We start from the raw sequence: 23,616 nt of genomic DNA on the forward strand, positions 1-23,616 counted from the left end.
GGGGCTATTTTCCCTGGAGCAGAGGAGTTTGAGGGGGGACATGATTGAGGGTGTATAAAATTATGAGGGGCATAAATAGGGTAGACAGGAAGGAACTTTTCCCCTTGGTGGAGGGATCAATAACCAGGGGGCATAGATTTAAGGTAAGGGGCAGGAGGTTTAGCAGGGATGTGAGGAAGAATTTTTTCACCCAGAGAGTGATGGGAATCTGGAACTCACTGCCTGAAAGGGTGGTAGAGGCAGAAACCCTCATAACATTTCAGAAGTACTTGGATGTGCACTTGCGATGCCATGGCATACAAGGCTATGGGCCTAGTGTTGGAAAATGGGATTAGAATAGTTAGGTACTTGTTTGACCGGTGCAGACTTGATGGGCCAAAGGGCCTTTTTCTGTGCTGTAAACCCCTATGACTCTATTAACATACCGACACTAGGTTTTAGAACTTAAAACATCACAAATTATTACTTCAAAACTCTATTTGCACAGTCACCAATTTTGTTGATCAATGTTGCAACCCATTTTCCTTTTTCTAGTAACCGAATTATTTTTACTTAATTCAACATGTCATATACATGCATCATTTGACTTACTCCTGCCAGAAGGGAAAATCATTTGTCAATAGCATTTAAGGTAACTTAATTTTCTCTGTCTATTGACTTAATTCAGGGCCAGAAACATTCTGCTATTGGTCAAGTTATATCACACAATCTATAAGCAATGCTGGGTAATTTGAGAATTACTGGTACTGGTTATTTAGTTACTGGCAGCACATTCCAAATTACAAATTTACCAATTATTTGAGTAAACTTGGTGATTTACAGAGTTAATCAATTTAAAATGTTAGATGTTTCTCAATGCATTCAGATAATTAAGTCCCTGGTCTCGTGCTTGTATTTAAAAAAATGTTGGTAACAGTGAGAAAACTTTAGATTTAACACCACAAATGTGCTTCCTTCTGCTGCTGTATCTTTTCATATTTGTTTTTCATATGACCCAAAGCAAGCATGTTCACATGCTTAAGTTTTTATTTGCTTTGCTGGAATGCTCATGGCTCTATTAGATTTAGATTTCAGAACCCAAAATAATGGATAATATTTCTAACACAGTGATTAAAAGCAATTAAAATAATTTCAATCAAGAGAATTCAAATACTCACAACTGGCACTGATCTCCTTTGATTCCTTTTGTTGTGCAAAAGCATTTTCCTGTTTGGGCGTGGCAAGCATTTGCATGTCCATTGCATTTACAAGCTGTAAAATAGAGATATCCTTTTAAATAACATGCAATAAATCAAAATAACAACAGGATAACTGGGAATTAAAAGACTTAAATGCTTATCGTTGAGCTCAAATATTATAAATTTCAGAGCTGAAATTTGGATGTAATACCTGAGACAAAATCAGATTAGATCATTAGAACATAAATACTCCCAAGAGTAAGGTACATGTTTACAGGAAAACAATATTTTATTTTCATAATACTAAATCAGTTTAAGGTTGGACCACTGAAGCATGTACAACAGAAAGTTGTTTGTTGGATTACACCAATAATCTGCTCGCATATTACTGTGCCAATGGACAGGCAGAGAGCAACAAGTGGACAATCATCACCAAGCTTCTTTTCTGCAGATTAGAACAGTTAGTTTCATAGCATCATTATCAAAGGGCTTGGTAGGGCTTCCAGTTCTCCCAGATTGTTCAGGAGTCTCCCAGAATAGAGGGTTGCTCTTCTGGACACTGTGCTAGCAACCTCGGAGACAGGTGCATTATGTTCACAGTTCGTAGAACTTTGTAGCTAAACACCTCAGCCATCTCTGTTGTATAACTTGTACTGCTCAAGAAGTCTTACATTCTCAACCATTCACTACCTCCCAGGGTATCTCCTGCCCACCCAGTTCGATGACCTTTCATGTGATTGGTGACATGATCAAATCTCCAAAATTTCTCCGGAGTTGGCAAACCTGTTCCCTCTCTGAACTCAAGCTCCATTTCTTTCCAACTCCGATGTCTCTCACTTACTAAAAGTTACAGGACATAAAAGTCGCATGTTTATAATCAGGGCAATCATTTTGATTCTCATAAACAGATTGTACCTCGAAAAAAATAAAATGTTCTCAGTGAAGGTTGTGAAATTTGTCTGATAGCTTTTCTTGAAATAAGTTTGAATAATATTTGAATATAAAATACTACACGCTACAAAACAAGTTTTGCTTAGACCAACTGACTGAACAACACTATTACATCCTGGGAAATATGTTAAATGGCACAATTCAAATTCAGCTTAAACATCACAGTTCTAGGCAATAAAGTGACAGGATTATAATCAGCATCTATTTGACCTTCTAAATATATTAGAGTTGATCATTATTTTGCAACTAAGTAATTGTCATTGAAGGAGGTCCTTAGATTTACACATTTTAGTTCCACATTTCAAATCATCCATTCAAATAATCTTTTGCCAAAGTTTCATAATATCATTACTAGTTTAAAAGGCCTATATAATAAATCATTTGATTTAAAAAAAAACATCTGTATTATCCAGCTGATGAAGTATCCACGAGATAAAAATTACAACTGAATGCTCCATGCTGTTGGTCATGATAAATCGGACAAACATTATTTTGGAATGTAGACGGCGTATCATTTATTGCACGTTGCATTCTGCTAAAGTGCAGTTGTTTATAAAATTTGGGTGGTCTCCTGAAAACCATAGCCCTATCACTGCTTGTACAGGACATCCTGAGTTTAAGTAGAGTTTAATTATTATTGAAGAGGCTTGCAATTTAGATGTTCCTTGTAATTTTCCAGCTGGGCATCAGAATAAGAAATGAATTCCTTTTTTTCTCTTTATATATTATGCTACAAAAGGATGGTGCACCTGAAAACCTTCATATGTAAAGATAAATATCTAGGTAACTCGTCAAATAGATTTTGGTCAGTTGCGTTTGAAACAGACCCAGCCCAACTTCTGCCGAAACCATCATAAATGCCTTGGTCACCTCCCCGGTTCGATTAATGCTCCCCTAACTACAGCCTCATTTGTCACTCTCGACATTACCGTCTAGTGAAGTGACACCTCAAATTCAAAATCTCATCATGTTCAAATCCCTTCACGGTCTCACCCCTCCCTATCTCTGTAACCACCCCCTGTTTTGACAGAATTCTGTGTGCAACAGTGTTAACACAGGTGCGATACTCTGCATTCCAAAGTGATCTTTCAGTCATCATTAGACATCTGAAAGTGATCAAGTGAAGTCACTGACCTGAAATGAACTCTCACATCACTCAAATCACATCATTTACAAACATTTATTTGCCTGCAAGCGTTCAGCTGACATCATTGGTGCTCAAATGACATGGAATGATGCCAAATCAGCTCTCAGCTATCTTCAACTGTGCTCTCTTTAGGGCTATTTAAGTGCTCACAGATAGAAATGTCTAAGTCCCTGCAGTTTCTGGAAAATGAACTAAATCCCAACAGTGTGGTTCAAGTGCACATACTTGGAAATTTCACGAAGTCCCTGTAGTGTTTTAAGTGCAGGTACTGGCAATTATTAGGGCTGGCCACGAGTCTGCCTCCCAATTGGTGTCATGGAAATTTACCCTCAAACCCTTGGCATACCCCCACCCTCCCCGACTGCCCCCAATGATCACCTGAACTCCCACACCACCTCCTGAACACCCCCAGAATCACCCCACCCCCTCAACCACCAACACGTTCCTCACACCCACCTGTGGGACTTTGGATGATTCTGACTTTCTGCAGAACAAAAACAGAAAACTCAGCAGGTCTGGCAGCGTCTGTGGAGAGAGAGATGGCACTTCTTTGGAAGCGCCTTGCTGAATATTTGTAGCATTTTATTTAGCATCTGCAGTATTTTGTTTTCATTTTCTTCACAGAAAACTCCCCCACCCCTTCCAGGTTGAGGGCTGGCCATAACCAGAAGTGACATTCGGGCAGTGATATCAGAGGCCTGTTCAGCATGTTTCAAGCCTGTGTGGGGTCTCAGAGCACTTAAGTTTTAGATTGTGGAGGCTGAAGGAGAGAGAGAGAGAGACAAGGAAGGAAGGAGAAGAGAGACAGAGGGAGGAGAAAGGGAGCAGGGAGGGAGAAAGAAGAGAGGGAGGGAAGGAGAGGGAGGAAGGGATGGAGGAGAGGGGGAGAGAAAAGGGGAGGGAGGCAGGGATGGAGAGAGAGAGAAACATACAGACCGGGAGAGGAAAATAGACGGGGAGACAGGGACAGGCACAGGCAGAGAGAGAGAGAGAGAGACACACACACACTCACAGAGACACAGTAAGAGACACAGAGAGAGAGAGAGCATGAAACAGAGATAGGGAGAGATAGGGAGTGAAAGAAGAAATGAGAGAGGGAGGGAGAGCGAGAGGGAGAGCGAGAGGGAGAGCGAGAGGGAGAGTGAGAGGGAGAGCGGGAGGGAGAGCGGGAGGGAGAGCGGGAGGGAGAGCGGGAAGGAGGGAGAGAGAGAGAGAGGGAGGGGGAGAGAGAGAGAGGGACGGGGAGAGGGAGGGAGGGAGGGGGCAAGAGAGCGAAGGGGACGACAGAGCGGAGAAAGGGAGGGGGAGGCAGAGCACGAGAGAGGGAGGGGGAGGCAGAGCGCGAGAGAGGGAGGGGGAGGCAGAGCGCGAGAGAGGGAGGGGGAGGCAGAGCGCGAGAGAGGGAGGGGGAGGCAGAGCGCGAGAGAGGGAGGGGGAGGCAGAGCGCGAGAGAGGGAGGGGGAGGCAGAGCGCGAGAGAGGGAGGGGGAGGCAGAGCGCGAGAGAGGGAGGGGGAGGCAGAGCGCGAGAGAGGGAGGGGGAGGCAGAGCGCGAGAGAGGGAGGGGGAGAAAGAGCGCGAGAGAGGGAGGGGGAGAAAGAGCGCGAGAGAGGGAGGGGGAGGCAGAGCGCGAGAGAGGGAGGGGGAGGCAGAGCGCGAGAGAGGGAGGGGGAGGCAGAGCGCGAGAGAGGGAGGGGGAGGCAGAGCGCGAGAGAGGGAGGGGGAGGCAGAGCGCGAGAGAGGGAGGGGGAGGCAGAGCGCGAGAGAGGGAGGGGGAGGCAGAGCGCGAGAGAGGGAGAGAGAGAGAGCCATAGAGAGAAAGACAGAAAGCCAGACAGACACAGAGAGAGAAAGAGAGAGAGAGAGAGCGAGAGAGCGAGAGAGAGTGAGAGCGAGAGATCGAGTGAGAGCTAGAGCGAGTGAGAAAGGAAGAGACAGGGATAGGCAGAGAGAGGGGATGAGGCCAAGAGAGGGGGAGGGAGAGAGAGAGAGAGACACACACACAAAGGGTAGAATTTTCCATGTCCACTGGTGCTGAACATGTTTAGCAGTGTGAGTGAACAATAGGGCGAGATGGCCAAAAATTGATTTCACAACATCGCGAAACCAGTTTACAATCGTCTGCTCTGCCTGTCAATAGCGGGCCACATTTCCCACCATCGGAAGTCAGGATCTTCGTTGTAATACATCCACATATCATTTTAAGCCCAGCCAGCCAGAATCATCCCCCAGTGCTAGATCAGCCGAGCATGTCAGAGCGATTGCACACCAACATGTTTCATAACAGCATATTCAAGACGTGCACTTGGTGAGCTGCACAATGAGGGGGACGGAGAGGTGAGTGCACAGTAACGTTGCACAGCACTCGCCAGAGTCACCTGTTGGACTTCAAGGTTAAGGCTCCGTGCATTCAGGCAAGGCATTGGCAAGTCGATTTTTCCCATCTGGCTGATAGTGCGGTGCCGGGGAAAGGGCTGCTGTTGAGGCGACTTGGTGGGGATGAGCATGGGCTGCACTGCAGTTGATGGTAGTGAACAAGCATCCAGGCATTAGGGAATCCTTGTATAAAGCGACCATTCCTCCACAGCTGAGACAGTTCAGGTGCAGCCACATTGACATGCTTGGAGTCAGGCCTCTAGCTTCTCTGCCCACTCAAGCATCACAGCGGCATGAAATTACCACCAAGTGCTCCTGAACTTCTCAGCCCTCGGGTACAGACTGCAAACTAATGAGCATGTTAGTGGACTGCAGAACAGTTGGACGACTGGGAATTCTGAACAATCCCCTTGCTAAAGTTGGCCATGGAGCAGTCACTGATGGAGGCACATACAGCCCCTTGCAATGTCATCATTCAGGTTTGGACAAGTCTCCTCCATGATTGAAACTAACAGTGCAGCCTTGCAGTGCGGGTTAAGAGAATGCCTGTGCCTGAGCTGAGAGCACAGCATGCGGTCCAATGAGCAAAACTGCCGCCAATCGGTCAGGTGGAGTGGGGCGGGGTTGGGTGGGGATTCAGGCAGCCATGCAGCACACTAAACTCTGGTCATCCATGTGGTGGCCGTCAGTCTCAGGGATGCGTTAAGGGGCCTTCACACTTAAACCAAGAGAGGTTCTTAGTGCACCCAAGCTAACCCACGCCTCTTTCTATTTCATCCTGCAGGAGTACAACATCAGGAGCGTGGAGCCTGGTGACCAAGCTGTATACCAAGCGTACAGAGAACAGAGGCAAAGGAAAAGAGAGCGACAGAGGCCACTGGCTGGGCAAAGGGAGGAGCAGGGAACCTCAGGAAGAAGGAGGGGCTGGGTCTTCCACACGCGCCACTGAAGAGCCACAGCGAGCCGTCGCTGGTTGGCGCCTGGCTAGACCCAGGGTCTATAGACGCCGCCTTTCATTTCTGCAGATGACCGAGAACCAGTGTCACCACTGACTGCTCATGTCTAGGCAACTGGTCAGTCACATTTCTCAGCTATTGCAGGATTGGCGCTACATGAAAGCGAATTGCATCCACTGCCTATGGTTCATCAATATCTCCTTTCAGGGCACCACAGGTGACCTCTATGGGATATCACGAGCCCGAACCCAACAATGCATCCATGAGGTCATGAATGCCATCTTCGCGAAGGCACACAACTTTTTGCATTTCACCCAGGACCAGGAAAGCCAGTATGCAAGAGCTCTAGGATTTCCCTGATCTCAGATTTCCCCACAGGTGCAGGGCGCCATCAACTGCACTCAGATCTCCATCGCAACAAGTGGTCAAGTATGTCAACTACAAGGACTTCCATTCACTGAATGTTCAGCTGGTGTGCGACTACCACAAACACATGCTGCAGGTCTGCAACAGTTCCCAGGATGTATCCATGACTCCTACATTCTCAGTCACAGATCACTTACATCTTCCAGGGTCCACAGAGGCTGCAGGGACGGCTCCTCGGGGACAAGGGCTACCTGCAGAGGGCTTGGCTGATGACACCCATGTGGCGGCCTCAGATTGCAGCAGAGCAAAGGCATAACGAGGCTTATGCTGCAACTTACACCTTGGTGGAGCAAAGCATCAAGATGCTGAAAATGAGGTTCCGGTGCCTGGACGTACCACAGAGGGTGTCATGCATCGTCATCATGTGCTCACCCTTTACAACCTGCAACAGGGAGTGGAGCTGGCTGAGGAAGAGATGGAGGTCTCCTTCAATGAGGGGGACGTCAATGGGAATGAGGGTGAAGGGGTGCTCGAAGGCAACAATGACAGTGATGAGGCCATTGCACTGGCCAGACGAGGTAGGCTTGCTTGGGAGGCCCTCATAGGTGCTAGATTTATGGAGGATGACGATGACATGCGGAGAGGAGACACCATAGATCCTCACATTGCATCTGTGAACGTTTGACTCCAGTCCGGCTGATGGCAGCTCTGTGTTAAAGCTCCTGTCATGGAGACACAACGGAGGCCCTAATAGTCATCTAATTCCAGTAAGATGATCACAACATGCAGTGAGGACGCTCCCTAGATCTTCACATAGCCTCTGTGAATGTCTGATTCCTGTCTGGCCAAGGGCAGCTTGCTTATGCTCTACGATCAAGTTCATATCATGGAGACACAGCCATGAAACTTTAAATGCACCTGATCCTTTGTCAGCTTTCAGCACCTGACCCCCTCAGGAGCACAGCGTCTCTGGCCACAGATGTTGACGAGATGGGGGCCAGCCCCAACTTATAGATGCTGCAAGCACACAGAGAATGATGGAACTCTGAGATGGCTGCCCACAACATTCTGGCAGCAATGACAAGCACCATTGAGGTGCAGGCGTCCAGTAGTGTGAGGTCGTACCATCACTTTGATCTGAAGGCTGCACACAGCACAGGGAAGAGACACCTGCCTTTATCTTGTGCAGAAACATAGGTTTCACGTCTGAATGACACGAACACTGCCCATCATAACAAGGAGCCATAGGCAGGGAGACATTCTTGGGAATTTATTTACAATAGTGAACAGTATATAGAAGTGATTAACATCCATGCCCCATCTATGCAATTACATCTTCTTAACCCTCCTAACCCTGCTACATCTTGGTGCTCTCCTGACATTCACAACAGAGATGGAGGCAGTCTGCTGACTGCTATGCCGTCTGTGATGACCTTCTCTGGAGAGCCGAGACCTGGAGGGTCCCGGCCTGCTTTCGAGGTTGGGTCAAATACAGCATGAAACACCATCATTGCAGCCAGCGGGTAAAACATCCTTTTTCCTGCCCACTACTGCACTTTGGGCAGAGTCATTCCAGGTTTGCACTGAGAGAGAGAGAGAGAGAGAAAGGCAGCCAGATAGAGGGTGAGGGATCGAGCTTGGGTAGAGGTAGCAATTCAAGGTGTATAGTCAAGACAGGAGAGCAAAATAATAAGATGAGAAATGAGGGTCAGAGAATGGCAGGAAGGGACAGAGAGAAAAAACCGAAGAACACATCAACAGTCAACACTAGATGTTGCAAAGGTAACAAAAAGACAAAATTGAAGGCGATCTGAATGCATGTAGCATTCATAAAGTAAATGAATTGATGGCCCACATTGGAGTAAATAAATATGATCTGATAGCAATTACGGAGGTGGCTATAGGACAACAAAGATTGAGTCCTTAATATTGAAGGGTACATGACATTCAAGAAGATTAGGAAGCTAGGTAAAGATGGAAGGGTGGCACTGTTAATCAAAGATTAATCAATTGGTGCAATAGTTAGAGATTACCTTAGTTCAGGAGATCAGGGTGCAGAATTGGTTTGGGTGGAAATGAGGAATAGTAGGGGGGAATAGGTCAATCGTGGGAGTGATCTACAGGCCCCCTAACAGTAGTCACAGGCTAGGACCAAGTATTCAAGAGAAAATATTGTGTGCTTGTGCTTAAGGGACAGCAGTAATCATGGGTGGTTTTAATCTACACATAAACTGGAAAAATAAGATTGGCAGTAGTAGCCTGGATGAGAAATTCTTAGAATGCTTTGGAGATAGTTTCTTAGAGCAGCACGTTCTGGAGCCAACCAGAGAGCATGTTATATTAGACTTGGCATTGTGTAACGTGACAGGATTAATTAATGGCCTCAGAGTAAAGGCACACCTAGGTCGCAGCGAGCACAATATAATTGAATTTTGCAGGGAAACAAGTGGGTCTAAGACTAGTATCTTAAAAGTTAAGTAAGGGCAACTATGTGGGGACGAAAGCTGAGCTAGCTGAAGTGAACTGAGAAACCAGGCTAGAGGTTAGATCATTAGAGAAGCAATGGCAGACATTTAAGGGGATATTTCAGAGTATTCAGAATAAGTACATTCCTACAATTAAGTAAAATTGTAAGGGGAGGACCCACCATCCGTGGTTAACTAAAGATGCTAAGGAAAGCATCAAATTTAAGGAAAAAGCATACAACTCTGCAAAGATGAGTGGCAGGACAGATGATTGGATAGAATATAAAGAATGGCAAAGAATGACTAAAAGGTTAATCAGGAGAAAGATATTACAGTATGAGAAGAAGCTAGCTAGAAATGTAAAAATGGATAGCAAGAGTTTCTGCAGGTATTTAAAAAGGAAAAAAAACAAGTAAAGTGAATGTTGGTCCTCTAGAGAGTGAGTAGAGTCTTAAGAGAGGTGGCTAATGAGTTAATTGATGCACTGGTGTTAATTTTCCAAAATACGCTAGATTCTGGAAAGGTTCCATCAGGTTGGAAAGTAGCAAATATAACCCCTCAATTCAAGGGAGGGAGGGAAGCAGAAAACTGGAAGCTATAGGCCAGTTAGCTTGACGTCTGTCATGGGGAAGTTATTAGAATCGATCATTAAGGAGGTTATAGCTGGGCACTTAGAAGTGCTGAAGGCAATAGGGAAGGGCCAGCATGGTTTGTGAAAGGAAAATCATGGGCAGAATTTTGCCCTTGATGGGCGGGCGGGCCCGACCGACTTGGCGGCGGCGGCGGGCGGGCAGCCACTGCTGATATTGAACACTTTTTTTTCCTGGTTACATGCTGCTGCAAGTAAAATCATTTGCCTTGTGTTAATCTTTCCTCACTTCAATCCTGGACCTATCCTTTCACAAGGACTGAGTCTTCAGCAATTGTTTCTCGATTTCAATCGCCATCACCGAAATGCGCCCCGCTGCCAATTAATTCCCATCCAGCGTGTCACCCGACGGGAAGCGCCATGCGTTTCCTGTGCGGGTGGGGGATGATTCCCCAACTGCCAGAGTGCGCTCTTTCACGTATGCGCGCAAAAGAGCGCACATCTGCCTGAGGCAAAGTGCTGCCTCAGGGAGATTGCTGAAACTCTGTGAAACTCTAAAAATAGAAAAATTGAAAAATCATTAACATGTCCCTCTCATGTGAAAATGTCACACAAGATGGGACATGTTAGTGAAGAACACAAACACTTTATTAAAAGTTTTTAAACCCGATATCAAACTTCATCCCAACACTGGATGAGGTTTGTAAAAAAATCACTTACCCGCCTGCTCGTTGGGCCCGTGCGCCGAGCCGAAGTTCGCACCGGCCCCTTAAAATCCTGATTGATTGGAGAGTTAATGGCCTTAACAAGGCCTTTAATTTTTGGTGGGCCCGCATCCCACTGCATAGCGTGCCCACTGACCGAAATATCTGCTGTCGGGACGCTCGCGTGACATTTTAAGCACTGGCGTGTGGATTCTGCCACCCGCACACCAGCCAGAAGATTCTGCCCCGTGTTTAACCAATTTATTGCTGTTTTTTTGAAGGCATAACATGCGCAGTGGATAAAGGGGAGCCTGTAGACCCTCTATACTTGGATTTCCAGAAGGCATTTGATAAGATGCGACATCTAAGATTATTACGGAAAATAAAAGCACATGGTGTAGTGGGTAACATATTAGCATGGACAGAAGGTTGGCTGGCTGGCAGGAAGCAGAGCGTATGCAAAAATGGGTCTTTTTCTGATTGGCAGGATGTGACAAGTGAAGTCCCACAGGGGTCTGTAGTGGGGCCTCAACTTTTTATGATTTACATCAATGACTTAGTTGAGGGGAGCGAAGACATGGTAGCTAAATTTGCAGGCAACACAAAGATAGGTAGGAAAGAACGTTGTGAAGAGGACGTGAGGAGGGTACAGATGGATTAGATAGGTTGAGTGAGTGGACAAAGATCTGGTAAATTGAGTTTAATGTGCAAAAATGTAAAGTTGTTCACTTTGGCAGGAAGAACAAAAAAGCAGTGTTACTTAAATGGAGAATGGCTGCATAATTCTGAGGTGCAGAGGAATCTAGGTGTTCTAGTACATGAGTCACAAAAAGCTGGTATGCAGGTATAGCAAGTAATTAAGAAGCTAATGGAATCCTATCCTTTATTACGAGAGAGATTGAACATAAAAGTAAGGATGTTATGCTTCAGTTATACAGGGCATTGGTGACACCACACCTCGAATACTTTGTGTAGTTTTGGTCTCCTTATTTAAGCAAGGATGTAAATGCATTGGAAGCAGTTCAAAGGAGGTTTATTAGATTGATACCTGGAATGAGTGGGTTGTCTTTTGAGGAACGGTTGGACAGATTGGGCTTGTTTCTACTGGAGTTTGGAAGAGTGGCGGGGTGGGGCGGGCGCGGGCAGGTGGTGGTGGTTGATATAGGTATACAAGATCCCGAACGGCCTTGACAAGGTGGACATCAAAAGGATGTTTCCTCTTGTGGGTGAGTCTGGAACTAGGGGGCACTGTTTTAAAATTAGGGGTCACCCTTTTAGGGCAGTGATGAGGAAACATATTTCTCTTGAGGGTTGCGCAACTTTGAAATTCTCTGCTTCAGAAGGTGGTGGAGGCAGGGTCATTGAACGTTTTTAAGGAAGAGGTAGATTGATTCCTTTGCCTATCAAGAATCTAAGGTCATCGGGATTCAATGGGAATGTGGAAATCGAAACACAAGATGATCAGTCATGATCTTATTGAATGGTTGATCAGGCTCGAGGGGCCGAATGGTCTACTCTTGTTCCTATTTCTTATGTTCTTATGAGGGAGAGAGAGAGAGAGACAGAGAGGCAGCGAGAGAGAGGGAGATAAAGAGAGGTAGAGAGACAGGGAGAGAGTGAGAGAAACAGGGAGACAGAGAGGGAGGTAGGCAGACAGACAGGAAGAGGGACAGAGAAAGAGAGAGACGGGGAGAGAGAGAGAGAAAGACGGGGGGGGAGAGAGAGAGAGAGAGACAGACAGGGAGACGGAGAGAGAGAGACAGGGAGACGGAGAGAGAGAGACAGGGAGACGGAGAGAAACTGAGATGGAGAGAGATAGGGAGGGAGAGACAGAGAGACACACACAGACGAGAGAAAGAGACAGACGAGAGAGAGAGAGAGAGAGACAGGGAGATGGAGAGAGAGACAGGGAGACGGAGAGAGAGACGGCAGAGCAGAGTGGTCAGAAGGAACGGGTAACATTCCAGCTGAAATGGATGGCTGAGGGAAATTCCTGGGAAAAATTTTGAAAATAAGCAGTAAGATTTGTTTATTTTTTCCATCATAACTTGTAGAAAGCTGAACTGATATCATCCTGATCGCTTTGATGACTAATGATCGTACTTAATACCTATAATGCCTAATGATCACTTTAGAACACCAATGATCGCTTCCACAAATTTAACAAGCTGTCATTGCTTGTTGAATGTTTCAATGATCTGCGGTCAATACTCATTCCAAATTACGCCACTTGATCAGTACTGATCACTTCAAGCCCTACAACCCTCTGAGAACTCTGCATTTTCCCAGCTCCTCCTGTGTAGCACAATATCCCTTCACCCCATCACTGACATCCATATCTTCTGATAGAGTTCTCAGTTTTGTAATTTCCTTTTTGTTCCCCTCTACCTCCTTTAAGTCCCTCCTTAAACCTCACCTTCCTGACCAAGCTTTTAGATACACTCATAATAGCTCCTTCTTTTCACTGTTAATTTTTGCCTGATTATGTTTCTGTGAAATGCTTTAAGATGTTTTTTGACATTGAAGGCACTGGATAAATGCAGGGATTTTTGTTTAAATGATTATTGTACTAATTTGCATTATGTGATGAAATAACTTCAAAGCCTATATTTTTTTAGTCTGTCCCTCATTGAAACAGGGACCCAAAGATTAAGTTTCCAAGAGGGGTTTCTTAATTGGATTTCCTGGCTGTGACATCAGACTTCTGAGAAGTAAGCCTCTGAAAGGTTGCTACAGAAACAGAAACTAATTAGTAGATCAGATTTCAGCCAGTGGTCAGAACAGGAGACTGGTTGTAAAGCTGTGTGAGACCAGCTGAAACACCTTAAAAAAATAAACTGAGAGCAGTAGTCCAGGCACAAGGAAGAGCTGGATGTTTTCTCTTTAGCCAGAGCTAACTATTCTCTGTACCATGATGGTCGTCGAATGAAAGCGACTCGAGGAAACTACATCAGGTTCACTGATGTCCTTTAAGGAAAGAAATCTGCTGTTCTTACCTGGACTGGCTTACATGCGACTCCAGACCCACAGCAATATGGTTGACTCTTAACTGCCCTCTGAAATGGCCCAGCAAGCCACTCAGTTGTAAAGATACCGCTATAAGGTCTACAAAAAGGAATAAAACCGGATGGATCACCCGATACTGACCTAGGCACCGGAAACAACAACAGCAAGCTACAGCCCCATTGACCCTGCAAAGTCCCCCTTATGAACATCTGGGGGCCTGCGCCAAAATTGGGAGAGCTAACCCACAGACTAGTCAAGCAACGACCTGGCACAGTGATACTCACAGAATCGTACCTTAAAGACAATGTCCCAGACACCACCGTCAACCATCACTGGGTATTCCCTGTCCAACCAACAGGACAGACCAGCAGAGTTGACGGCACAGTGATATACAGTCGGGAGGGAGTTGCCCTGGAAGTTCTCAACATCGATTCTGAAACTCATGAAGTTGCATCGCATCAGCTCAAACAAAGGCAAGGAAACCTCCTGCTGATTACCACGTACCCCACCTTTAGCTGATGAATCAGTATTCCTCCATGTTGAATAACACTTGGGGGAAGCACTGAGGGTGGCGAGGGCACAGAGTGTACTCTGGGTGGGAACTTCAATGTCCATCACTAAGAGTGGCTTGGAAACACCTCTACTGAGCGAGCAGGCCAAATTCTAAAGGACATAGCAGCTTGAGTGGGTCTGTGGCAGGTGGTGAGGGAACCAAGAGTGGTAAACATATTTGAACTTGTCCTCACCAATCTACCTGTAACAGGCGCATCTGTCCATGATAGTCCTGGTTGGAGTGACCACCATGCAATCCTGTGAGGTCAAAGTCCTGTCTTCACACTGAGGATACCTTCCATCATTTGTGGCACTGCCACTGTGCTAAATGGGACAGATTTTGAACAAAGCTAGTAACTCAAAACTGGGCATCCATGAGGCACTGTGGGCCATCAGCAGAAGCAGAATTGTATACAGCCACAATCTGTAACCTCATGGCCCAGCATATCCCACCTCTACCGTTATCATCAAGCTCAACTCAATGATGAATGCAGGAGGGCATGCCAGGAGCAGCACCAGGCATAACTAAAAACGAGGTGTCAAACTGGTGAAGCTACAAGATAGGGCTACCTGCATGCCAAACATAAAGGCAGCATGCGATAGAAAGACAGATTTAAGCTCTGCCGTCCTGCCACATCCAGTCATGAATGGTGGTGGACAATTAAACAACTAACAGGAGGAAGAGGCTCCACAAATATCCCCATTCTCAATGATGAGGGAGCCCAGCACATCAATGCAAAAGACAAGACTGAAGCATTTGCAACAGTCTTCAGCCAGAAGTACTGAGTGGTGATCCTTCTCGGCCTCCTCCTGAGGTCCCCAGCATCACAGAAGCCAGTCTTCAGACAATTCCATTCAGCCCACATGATATCAAGAAATGGCTGAAGGCACTGCATACTGCAAAGACCACAAGCTCTGACAACATTCCTGTAATATTACTGAAGAATTCTGCTTCAGAACAAGCTGCGTCCTTAGCTAAGTTGTTCCAGTACAGATACAACACTGGCATCTACCTGGCAATGTGAAAAACTGCCCAGGTATGTCCTATACACAAAAGGCAGAACATCAACCCGGCCAATTACTTCCCCATCAGTCCATTCCTGATCAACAGCAAACTGATGGAAAGTGTCGTCAACAATGCTATCAAGCAGCAACTACTCAGCAATAACGTTCTCACTGACGGTCAATTTATGTTCTGCAGGTGCACTCAGCTCCTGACCTCATTACAGCCTTTGTCCAAACATGGACAAAAGAGCTGAACATAACAGAGGTGAGGTGGAAGTGACTGCCCTTGACGTAAAGGCAGCATTTGAACAGGTATGGCATCAAGGAGTCCCAGCAAAACTGGAGTTAATGGGAATCAGGGAAAACTCTCCACTGGTTGGAATCATACCAAGCACAAAGGAGGAGGGTTGTGGTTGTTGGAGGTCAATCATCTCAGTCCTGGGGCATCACTGCAGGAGTTCCCCAGGGCAGTTTCCTAAGTCCAACCATCTTCAGCTGCTTCATGAATGACCTTCCCTCCATAAGGTCAGAAGCGGGTATGTTCACTGATGATTGCACAATGTTCAGCATCATTTGCAACTCCTCAGATACTGCAGCAGAACTGGACAACATTCAGGCTTGGGGGATAAGTGCGGTAAGTAAAATACGCACCACAAAAAGTGCCAAGCAATGACCACCTCCAACAAGAGAGAATCTAACCATCTCCCCTTGACATTTAATGGCCTTACCATCGCTGAATCCCCCACTGTCAACATCCTGGGTGTTACCATTGACCAGAAACTGAACTGGACTTGCCATAGAAATACTGTGCCTAAAAGAGCAGGTCTGAGGCTAGGAATTCTGCAGAGAGTAGCTCACTTCCTGACTTCTCAAAGCCTGTCATCTACAAGGCACAAGTAAGGAGTGTGATGGAATACGCTCCACTTGCCTGGATGAGTACAGCCTCAATAACACTAGAAGCTCAATGCCATCCAGGACAAAGCAGCCCATTTGATTGGCACCCCATCCATCACCTGCAACATCCACTCCCTCCACCACAGACGCTCAGTGACAATAGTGTGTACCATCTACAAGATGCACTGCAGCAACTCATCAAGGCTCCTTCGACAGTACCTTCCAAACCTGTGGCTTCTACAACCTAGAAGAACAAAGGCAGCACCAGCACCAGCAAGTTACCCTCCAAGCGATACACCATTCTGATGTGGAACTATATCGCCCTTCCTTCACTCTCACTGGGTCAAAATCCTTGAACTCCCTCTCTGACAGCACAGTGGCTGTACCTACACCACATGGACTGCAGCAGTTCAAGAAGGCAGCTCACCACCACCTTCTCAAGGGCAACTAGGGGTGGGCAATAAATGCTGGCCTAGCCAGCAATGCCCATATCCCCTGAAAGAATTTAAAAAATGGCACCATTGTACATAACTCTTGAGAAGTGATCAAAAACCTTCTGGTTCTATAGATCAGGGTCGCTGGCCATCTGCAGAAGATGTGGATCACCTGCAGAACTGTCTTTTCTAGGTTTCTGTTACTGTTCCCCCTCATCATATAAATCATATGAGCAATAATGAAACGGGGTTACCCATATAATTAAAGAAATTTTCTAATAACAAATAAAATACTTTTGGGGGACCTCACAATGAAACAAGGATTCAAAAAAAAAATACCATTTGGAAAAAGGTCAAACCAAAATTCGAATTTTTTATTTAACAGTACAATTAATCTCACTTGACAATTAATCTCAATTAATCTCAGCTATTGATCTAAGATACAAGCGAACATACAAAATAAGGAGCACAAGTAGGTCATTCGGCCCCTCGAGGTTGCTCCACCATTCACTAAGATCATGGCTGATCTTGCATTTCAAATGCCACATTCCCATCTACCTCCAATAACCTTTGATTCCCTTGCCTAAGAAGAACTATTACATCTGCCTTAAAAATATTCAATGACCCCACCTCCAAAGGCAGAGTTCTAAAGTCACACAGCCCTCAGTAAAAAATTCTCCTAATCTCTGTCCTAAAAGGGCAACCCCTAATTTCAACAAGTGCTCCTTAGTTCTGGATTCACCCACAAGAGGAAACATCCTTTCCACATCCAACTTTTCAATACCGTTCAGGATCTTGTATACTTCAATCAAGTCACCCCTCACTCTTCTAAACTCCAGTGGAAACAAGCCCAGTCTTTCTATCCTTTCCTTATAAGACAACCCGCTCATTCCCAGTATCAATCTAGTAAACCTTCTCTGAACTGCCTCCAATACACTTACATTCTTCCTTAAATAAGGAGACCAAAGCTGCACATAATATTCAAGATGTGATCTCACCATTGCCCTGAATAATTGAAGCATAACATCCCTACTTTTATGTTCAATCCCTCGCGTATTAAAGGATAGCATTCCATTAGCCTTCTTAATTACATGCTGTACCTGCATAATAACTTCTTGTGACTCATGCACTAGAACATCTAAATCCCACTGCACCTCAGAATTCTGCTGCTGTTCTCCATTTAAGTAATAGTCTGCTCTTTTATTCTTCCTGCCAAAGTGAACAACTTCACATTTTCCTACATTATACTCCATCTGCCAGATTTTTGCCTACTCACTCAACCTAATTATGTCCGTCTGCAACTTTCTTATGTCCTCTTCACAACATACTTTCCTATTTGTCTTTGTGTCATCTGCAAATTTAGCTACCATGCCTTCACTCCCCCTCACCTAAGTCATTGATATTGGAAAAAGTTGAGGCCCCAGAGCTGATCCCTGCAGAACTCCACTTACCACATCCTGCCAATCAGGAAAAGATCTATTTATGCATACTCCATTTTCTGCCAGCCAGCCAATCTTCTATCCACGCTAATATGTTACTCCTTATACCATGAGCTTTTATTTTCTGCAATAGCGGAAATAGCACCTTCACAGTGCCTAAATCTAAGTGGAGCTTTATCCCCTTTGACTCCTTCAAAGAAATCCAATAAATTGATTTAACATGGTTTCCCTTTCATAAAGCCATGCCGAATCCTCTCAATTACCCTTGAGTTGCTCTTAAGTGCCCAGCTATAATCTCCTTAATGATAGATTCTAACACAACAGATGTCAAGCTACCTTTTTATTAATTCTTTCTAAGGATGTGGGTGTCGCTGGTTAGGCCAGCATTTATTAACCATCCTTAACTGCCCTTGTTCAGAGAGCATTTAAGAGTCAACCACAACGCTGTGGGTCTGGAGTCACATGTAGGCCAGGCCTGGTAAGGATGGCAGACATCCTTCCATAAAGGACATTTTTACAATTGGTTTCATCGTTATCATTAGACTTTTAATTCCAGATTTTTTTTATTGAATTCAAATTCCACTATCGGCTGTGGTGTGATTTGAACCAGGTCCTCAGGGCATTACCCTGGGTCTCTGGATTAACAATCAAGTGACAACACCACCGCCTCCCCTCATCCATGGTTTGCTGTTTTCTGCCTCCCTCCCTTCTTCAATAGAGGGCTATTTGCTAATTAACACAAGCTTATCTACAACCTCATTATCCACCTCTTTTAAGAACCTTGGATGAAGTCCATCAGAACCTGGAGACTTGTCAGCCCGCGGCTCCATCAGTTTGTTCAGTGCCACTTCCCTAGTGATTGTAATTTCACCAAGTTTCCCTCTCCCTTCCACCTCTTGATTTACAGTTATTACGGGAATGTTTTTGTATCCTCTGTAGTGAGCACAGAAGTAAAATATCTGTTCATTTCATCCACCGTTTTCTCATTATCTATTAACTCCTCACTGCCACTCTCCAAAGGACCAACATTCATTTTACTTACTCTTATCCTTTTAGAATACCTGTAGAAACTCTTGCTATACGTTTTTTACATTTCTAGCTAGCTTCCTCTCGTACTCTAATCTCTTTCTCCCGATTAATCTTTTATTCGTTCTCTGCCACTCTTTATATTCTGACCAATCATCTGGCCTAACACACATCTTTGCGTAGTTATACGCTTTTTACTTGAGTTTGATGCTTTCCTTAACTTCCTTTGTTAACCTCCCCTTAGAATTTTTCTCTACAGTAGGAATATACTTATTCAGAGTATTCTAAAATATCCCCTTAAATGTCTGCAACTGCTTCTCCATCAATCCATCCCCTGCCCAGTATCCCAGTTCATTTCAGCTAGCTCAGCTTTCATGACCGCGCAGTTGCCCTTACTTAAGTTTAAAATACTAGTCTTAGACCCATTCTCCCTTTCAAATTGGAGTAAAATTCAATCATATTGTGGTCACTGCTACCTAGGGGATGCCTTCGTTCTGAGGTCATTAATTAATCCTGTCATATTACACAATACCAAGCCCAATATAACCTGCTGTCTGGTTGGTTCCAGAATGTGCTGCTCTAAATAATCGTGGAAGCATTCTATGAATTCCTCATCCAGGCTACTACTGTCAGTGTGATTTTTCCAGTTCATATGTAGATTAAAATCACCCATGACTATTGCTATCCCTTTATCACAAGCACCAAATATTTCTTTCTGTATACTTTGTCCTACATTGTGGTTACTGTTAGCAGGCCTGCAGACCACTCCCACTAATGACTTCTTTCCCCTACTATTCCTCATCTCCACCCAAACTGATCCTGATCTCCTGAACCAAGGTCAACCCCAACTATTGGACCAATGCCATCCTTGATCAACAGTGCTACCCCTCCACCTTTACCGAGTTCCCTATTCTTCTTGAATATCATATACCCCTCAATATTCAAGGCCTAATCCTTGTCATTCTGCAGCCATGTCTCTGTAATGGCTATCAGATCATATTTATTTACTTCAATCTGTTCTATCAATTCAGTTACTTTGTTATGAATGCTACACACATTCAGATACGAGCCTTTAGTTATGTCTTTTTATCATTGTAACATCTAGTCTTGACTATTGGTATATTCTTGGGTTTTAGACCTCTGTTCCTTCCTGCTATTCCATGACCCTCATTTCCCACATTACTATTATGGTCTCCTGCCTTGAATCTATACCCCTTGATTTGCCACATCTACCCAAGCTTGATCCCTCACTACCCCCATTGTCTAGTTTCAAGTCCTCTCTGCTGCCCTAGTTATGCAAATTGTAAAAACACACATCCCAGCACAGTTCAGGTGTGGACCATCCCAAATGTACAGCCTCCACTGTCCCCAGTACCGGCGCCAATGCGCCACAAACTGGAACCATCTTCTCCCACCCCAGATTTTGAGCTATGCATTCATCTCTCTTATCTTATTTGCCCCCTGCCAATTTGCATGTCGCTCAGGTAATAATGCAGAGATTATTACCTTTGAGGTTCTGCTCTTTAATTTGGTACCTAGATTCTCATACTGATTATGCAGAACCTCCTTCCTTGTGCTGCCTATGTCATTGGTACCTATATGGACCATGATGATTGCATCCTCCCCCTCCCAAGGTAAGTTCCTCTCCAGCCTTGGGCAGATGTCCTGAACCCTGGCACCAGGCAGGCAACACAGCCTTCTGGACTCTTGCTCTTAGCTACAGAAAAAAGTATCAATCCTCCACACTATACTGTCCCCTACTACCACTATACTCCTGTTTTATAGCAGCATAAGTTACAGGGGAAGTTCTTTTTATTTTAGTTGGGGAGTTGGAGGGGAAGTCAAGGGCAGATGACAATAATCCTGGTCTAAACTCATCATTTACATGTTGTCATGAAACTGTTAATGTATATATTTTGGAAAATATTTTTCTTTTAAAATAAAGGTTTAGTCTGCCGGTGTATCTTAATTGGATTAAAGCCAGCTAGTCTGGATACATTGATGTGTAAAACAAAAACAGAATTACCTGGAAAAACTCAGCAGGTCTGGCGGCATCGGCGGAGAAGAAAAGACGTTTTGATTCCTCATGACCCTTCAACAGAACTAGGTGAATCCAAGGAAAGGGGTGAAATATAAGCTGGTTTAAGGTATGTGTGTGTGTGTGTGTGGGAGGGGGGGGGGGGTTGGGTGGTGGGAGAGAAGTGGAGGGGGGTGGTGTGGTTGTAGGGACGAGCAAGCAGTGATAGGAGCAGATCATCAAAAAATGTCACAGTCAAAAGAACACATAGGTGTTAAAGTTGGTGATATTATCTAAACGAATGTGCTAATTAAGAATGGATGGTAGGGCACTCAAGGTATAACTCTAGTGGGGTTGGGGGGAGCATAAAAGATTTAAAAATATTTAAAAATAATGGAAATAGGTGGGAAAAGAAAAATCTATATAACTTATTGGAAAAAAACAAAAGGAAGGGAAAAGAAACAGAAAGGGGGTGGGGATGGAGGAGGAAGTTCAAGACCTAAAGTTGTTGAATTCAATATTCAGTCCGGAAGGCTGTAAAGTGCCTAGTCGGAAGATGAGGTGCTGTTCCTCCAGTTTGCGTTGGGCTTCACTGGAACAATGCAGCAAGCCAAGGACAGACATGTGGGCAAGAGAGCAGGGTGGAGTGTTAAAATGGCAAGCGACAGGGAGGTTTGGGTCATTCTTGCGGACAGACCACAGGTGTTCTGCAAAGCGGTCGCCCAGTTTATGTTTGGTCTCTCCAATGTAGAGGAGACCGCATTGGGAGCAACGAATACAGTAGACTAAGTTGGGGGAAATGCAAGTGAAATGCTGCTTCACTTGAAAGGAGTGTTTGGGCCTTTGGACGGTGAGGAGAGAGGAAGTGAAGAGGCAGGTGTTACATCTTTTGCGTGGCCATGAGGAGGTGCCATAGGTGGGGGTTGAGGAGTAGGGGGTGATGGAGGAGTGGATCAGGGTGTTCCGGAGGGAACGATCCCTACGGAATGCCGACGGGGGGGGGGTGAAGGGAAGATGTGTTTGGTGGTGGCATCATGCTGGAGTTGGCAGAAATGGCGGAGGATGATCCTTTGAATGCGGAGGCTGGTGGGGTGATAAGTGAGGACAAGGGGGACACTATCATGTTTCTGGGAGGGAGGAGAAGGCATGAGGGCGGATGCACGGGAGATGGGCCGGACAAATTTGAGGGCCCTGTCAATGACCGTGGGTGGAAAACCTCGGTTAAGGAAGGAGGAGGACATGTCAGAGGAACTGTTTTTGAAGGTAGCATCATCGGAACAGATGCGACGGAGAAGAAGGAACTGAGAGAATGGGATGGAGTCCTTACAGGAAGCGGGGTATGTGAGGAGCTGTAGTCGAGGTAGCTGTGGGAGTTGGTAGGCTTGTAATGGATATTGGTGGACAGTCTATCACCAGAGATTAAGACAGAGAGGTCAAGGAAGGAAAGGGAAGTGTCAGAGATGGACTACGTGAAAATGATGGAGGAGTGGAGATTGGAAGCAAAATTAATAAATTTTTCCCAAGTCCCGACGAGAACATAGAGCAGCACCGAAGTAATCATCGATGTACCGGAGAAAGAGTTGTGGAAGGGGGCCAGAGTAGGACTGGAACAAGGAATGTTCCACATACCCCATAAAGAGACAGGCATAGCTGGGGCCCATGCTCCAGTACCCATAGTCATACCTTTTATTTGGAGGAAGTACACATTGATGTGTACTGGTTTTGATATGAGAGAGAGATAGAGCATTCAATAAGGTGGGGTGAAAACTGACACCTTTTTAGCAGCTACCAAGCAATATGTTTATATTACTAATAAAGTTGGTACTATGAAAGGGGTTTCATTGTTAAAAGGTGAAGTTCATAGAGGCTTTTGAGGCAATGAGAATTTGAATTAAATCAGTGGCAGTAGGCATAACTTCAGTAGTTTTTGAGTGTGCAGGGCAGAGGCAATGTGAGATCAAAAGGCAGCTGCCAGCCTCCAACTGGCTCCACAGGAATCCACAGTGAAAAGAACCTCATTTTGAATTCGCAAGGTGAAAATGCTTTGCCTGGTCTTTGGTTTAGTCTATGGGTTGCTGTTGCCTTAATGGAGATTAGTTTGGGAACTTGTTAAAAGTTATGATAGTAATAATTTGTAGCCATGTGTGTATATTTTAACCTGTGTAAATTAATAAAATGTTTCACTTAGTTTAATGTAAAGCCTCAAGAACTGGTGGTCTGATTCCTGAATTTAGAGTCACATCTCAAACATAACACTTAAAAGTAAAGGTTGTAACAGTTGTCTAAAGTTTCCCTCTGTGAATTTTAAATAACTATGCTTTACCAACTGCATCAGTCATAACAATGTCTTCATTCTTGCCAGAATAAACAGATGTTGGATCCTTTCTCATCTCTAGTAGAATTTAGGGCCTAAATTAAATGGCACATAAAATTAGAAGATTGTCTCCCCTCCCCAAATTCCAATATCACCCACCTTCCCCCGTCCCCCACCTTCCCCCGTCCCCCACAAACCC

General features: G+C 45.0%; 1 protein-coding gene across 1 annotated transcript in view; it reads right to left on the bottom strand.

Annotated features, from left to right (window-relative positions):
• atrnl1b (attractin-like 1b) overlaps positions 1 to 23,616 on the bottom strand; it is a 1,080,114-nt gene that overhangs the window by 661,120 nt on the left and 395,378 nt on the right. The window contains exon 20 of the mRNA XM_041209279.1: positions 1,158 to 1,251. Within this exon, the coding sequence (XP_041065213.1) occupies positions 1,158 to 1,251 (94 nt within the window). The remainder of the gene's footprint in view (positions 1 to 1,157; positions 1,252 to 23,616) is intronic.

Source organism: Carcharodon carcharias, chromosome 17, assembly GCF_017639515.1.
Source record: "Carcharodon carcharias isolate sCarCar2 chromosome 17, sCarCar2.pri, whole genome shotgun sequence".
Taxonomy (NCBI): domain Eukaryota; kingdom Metazoa; phylum Chordata; class Chondrichthyes; order Lamniformes; family Lamnidae; genus Carcharodon; species Carcharodon carcharias.